The 4,010-nt window shown below is 42.8% G+C and overlaps 1 protein-coding gene across 1 annotated transcript; it reads left to right on the top strand.

Annotated features, from left to right (window-relative positions):
- Positions 1-500: 500 nt before the first annotated feature.
- Positions 501-3,568, top strand: LOC132894875 (piggyBac transposable element-derived protein 4-like). Its single transcript, XM_060935002.1, has 2 exons — positions 501-1,348; positions 2,113-3,568. Exons 1-2 carry the CDS (start codon positions 792-794, stop codon positions 3,236-3,238), a joined length of 1,683 nt encoding a protein of 560 aa, XP_060790985.1. The 5' UTR covers positions 501-791; the 3' UTR covers positions 3,239-3,568.
- Positions 3,569-4,010: the final 442 nt, after the last annotated feature.

The following is a 4,010-nucleotide window of genomic DNA, read 5'->3' as shown; positions in this document are numbered from 1 at the left end:
GGACTGTGGCAAAGTGGAAAACTGTTCTGTGGTCAGACGAATCAAAATTTGAAGTTCTTTATGGAAATCAGGGATGCCGTGTCATTCGGACTAAAGAGGAGAAGGACGACCCAAGTTGTTATCAGCGCTCAGTTCAGAAGCCTGCATCTCTGATGGTATGGGGTTGCATTAGTGCATGTGGCATGGGCAGCTTACACATCTGGAAAGACACCAACAATGCTGAAAGGTATATCCAGGTTCTAGAGCAACATATGCTCCCATCCAGACGATGTCTCTTTCAGGGAAGACCTTGCATTTTCCAACATGACAATGCCAAACCACATACTGCATCAATTACAGCATCATGGCTGCGTAGAAGAAAGGGTACTGAACTGGCCAGCCTGCAGTCCAGATCTTTCACCCATAGAAAACATTTGGCGCATCATAAAACGGAAGATACGACAAAAAAGATCTAAGACAGTTGAGCAACTAGAATCCTACATTAGCCCATTGACGCCGGATGCTGCGTCGCGCAACATTGCCCCTAGCGCCGGTTGTTGCATAACGCAACATTGCCCCAAATGCCGGTTGCTGCATAACGCAGCATTGTTGATTTGTCATTTTTTTCAAGGCGCATGCAGCATGTAATGCACAATCATTAGTTCAAATACACATGTGGTGGGTGTTTTCGATTTTTTAAGACCATGTGACCAAAAATGTGTTGTGTGATTTGTCGATAATAACGTCAATCAATCAGCCATACTCGCTGTTCTGCACACGTGCGTTTGTTTAGCTATTTAACACCGGCGAAAATGGCTGCGGTTACTGCGGAGACATGCTGTGACAGTGATGGAAGTGATGTGGAGTTGGAGGGGGGTGAACAGATTTTAATCGAGGAAGAGATAGAGGGAGATGTGCCGGAAGACCCCTTAGATAGAGAACAGGAGTGGGATTTGTTTCGAGAGGATGATGAGGAGGAGGAATTCCAAGGCTTCCAAGTGGACTGGCAGTCAGATGGATTTCACCCCCCACATCAACAAAAGTTCACTCGGACACCTGGGCTAAAGGTGCCGATATCTGAAGATGCAAGCCCTTTAGATGTATTTTCGAATATTTTCACTGAGGAAGTTTGGGATATGTTGGTGACACAGACAAATGTATATGCTGATCAGACGCGCGGTCACACACCATCAAACTTAAAGTGGAGCGCCGTCTCAAAACAGGAAATGAAATCGTTCATCGGTCTCTGCATAACTTTTGGGATAATGAAACTACCAACTCGCCGGGATTACTGGAGACAGAGCAAGTGGCTGTATCAGACAAATGTCCCCCGAGTGATGGCACGAGATCGCTTCGACATGATCTGGAGGTAATTATTTATTCTTGCGCTCTCTTCTGACGACTTCTGTGTCTTATTGCGTGGCGTTACCCTTATGAAAAAAAAAAACCTCGGCGAATTACTGCAGTATGAAAACTAGGATTTTTTTAAACTAGTGTTACTGCAGTATACAGTATAATTGCATAATGCAAGACATACGATGCAGGGTTGTATTAATTTATTATTAATAATAATAAAATTAATAAATTATTATTATTATTATTATTATTATTATTAAATAATAATAATAATAATAATAATATTATTATTATTATTATTATTTTGCAGTGATGTCTCCATCATGGCCAGTAATGTACCCGAAGTGGTGTTAGAGCCTTCTACTAGGCCTACTACTACTACTACTACTACTACTACTACTAATAATAATAATAATAATAATAATGATGATATGCTTTAGTGATAGTATAGTAACAGTATATAGCAATAGTAATAGTAGTATAATAAATAGCAGTATTGGGCAGTAACTTTTACTTTATCCTGAATCATAAAGCAAAACTACATGTCCCAAATACCTAAATGTCCCAAATGTACAACATTGATAAATAGTAATACAATTATAAATAAATAACTTAAATAACAATACATATGGAATAGATAAATAAATTCATATGCATAGCACAATACACAAAAATAAAAACAATAATGGCCAACACGTGCACGTCATAAGTTTACATGGACATCATCATAAAGAAATCCAGCCAGCAAAAACTTTTTGAATCTTGAATCATGTTTAGATATCTACATCTCCAAGACAACACTGACCCTAAAGTGGACAAATCGGACAAGCTATGGAAACTGCGGTGCTTCTTGGACCTCCTCCTGAACCAATACCAGGCCCTTTATGAAGTTAATGGTATCGTGACCGTGGACGAGTCCATGGTCAAGTACAAAGGGCGGCTGGCATTCCGGCAGTACCTCCCCATGAAGCCAGTAAAATGGGGAGTGAAGGTATGGGTGATGGCAGAAAGTACAACTGGCTACGTCACCAGCTTTCAGGTGTATACGGGGGCCACAGAGGGCAAGGCGGAGATCAACCTGGCACACCGCATCGTCACCGACCTGGCCAGCCCATACTACGGATCACACCTGTCTGTTTACATGGATAACTTCTACACAAGCGTGCCCTTGCTGGTTTACCTGAAGGCAAGGGGAATTCAGGCTTGTGGGACGGTGCGCGCAAACAGAAGGGGCCTACCGAAGACCAAGGAGCTCAGCAAGCAGGCTGGCATGGCCAGGCATCAGTATCGGGTGGCTCAACAGGATGAGCTGACCTTGTGCGTGTGGCAGGACACCAAGGCAGTAATGGTCCTGTCCAACCACCATGACCCCATGGCTTTGGGGTCAGTGAAAAGGAAGATCGAGGCTCAGCGTCAGGTGGAGGTCAAGGTGCCAGCCTGCCTTGCTGACTACCAGCAACATATGAAGGGTGTAGACCTGCTCGACCAGATGGTGGGGTACTACCAAATCGATCACAGGTCTTCAAAGTGGTGGAGGAGGCTGTTTTTTTATTTTTTGTCTGTGGCGTGCTACAATGCATTTGTGGCTGCCAGATCTGCTGGTGGAGATGAATGGAAGTACAGGAAGAGTGGCTACAAAGCCTGGTTGGAGGACTTAACGATGGAGCTGTGCGTCCCAGTAACCAAGAGAAGTGCTCCCCACCAGATGCTCCCCACCAGCCTATCTGGAGCTTCAGCTGGGCATGATCTGGCCCAGATCAGCAACAAGAGAAAGACCTGCAGGGATTGTGCCAAAAAGCACACTGGCACCAATGTGCGCCCGGGGTCTACACTGATGGGATGCAGGCAGTGCAATATTCCCCTGCACCGCGAGTGCTTCATGCACCACGTTCTACGACAGTAGTGTGTGTGTGTGTGTATAAAAGATGGGTGTGTGTGAGGTCAGTGTCAGTCTTTGGAAATTTGTTCCTCCGGTCGTTTCCCCTGGTCATTTCCTCCAGTTCCTCCTCAGGACTTTCACCACTTCTCCTCACTCCTTTCCCACCTTTCTCCCATGACAAAGTGCCTTGTTCCATGTTAGATGAATTAATCTATGTGTTGACATGTTTTTAGATCAATTGATCTGTGTTGATATGTCGTTCTTTATATGAATGAATCATATAATACTGATTTTTACTCATCTGACTCTGAGATTTGTTTTTTTTTATAAAAATGTGTTAGTGTTAATGCTGAATGAGCATGATCCAATAAAAGCAGAGAATTTTATCTTTTAAATGCAATTTATTTCATGTCTCTATGTGCTTCAGAGGCTGAGATATTGAATTTTTCATAGGCATTTTCAATTAATTATTTTTATTTCAGAAAACCCTCAGGCAGATGGGGACCTTTTCTAAAAACTGTCTTAGGCATTTGCAGATGTTTTTTTGCAGGCGTTTCAGGCGTCAATGGGTTAGACAAGAATGGGTTAACATTCCTAGCCCTAAACTTGAGCAACTTGTCTCCTCAGTCCCCAGACGTTTACAGACTGTTGTAAAGAGAAAAGGGGATGTCTCACAGTGGTAAACATGGCCTTGTCCCAACTTTTTTGAGATGTGTTGTTGTCATGAAATTTAAAATCACCTAATTTTTCTCTTTAAATGATACATTTTCTCAATTTAAACATTTGATATGTCATC

This window comes from Neoarius graeffei, chromosome 12 (assembly GCF_027579695.1).
Source record: "Neoarius graeffei isolate fNeoGra1 chromosome 12, fNeoGra1.pri, whole genome shotgun sequence".
NCBI classification, from domain to species: Eukaryota; Metazoa; Chordata; class Actinopteri; order Siluriformes; family Ariidae; genus Neoarius; species Neoarius graeffei.
This window is presented reverse-complemented; position numbering and strand designations above follow the sequence as displayed.

Coding starts and splice junctions, on each gene's coding strand:
- LOC132894875 (XM_060935002.1), top strand. CDS start 792: ATGGCTGCGGTTACTGCGGAGACATGCTGTGACAGTGATGGAAGTGAT. Junction 1,349..2,112: donor CGCTTCGACATGATCTGGAG/GTAATTATTTAT, acceptor AATCATGTTTAG/ATATCTACATCTCCAAGACA.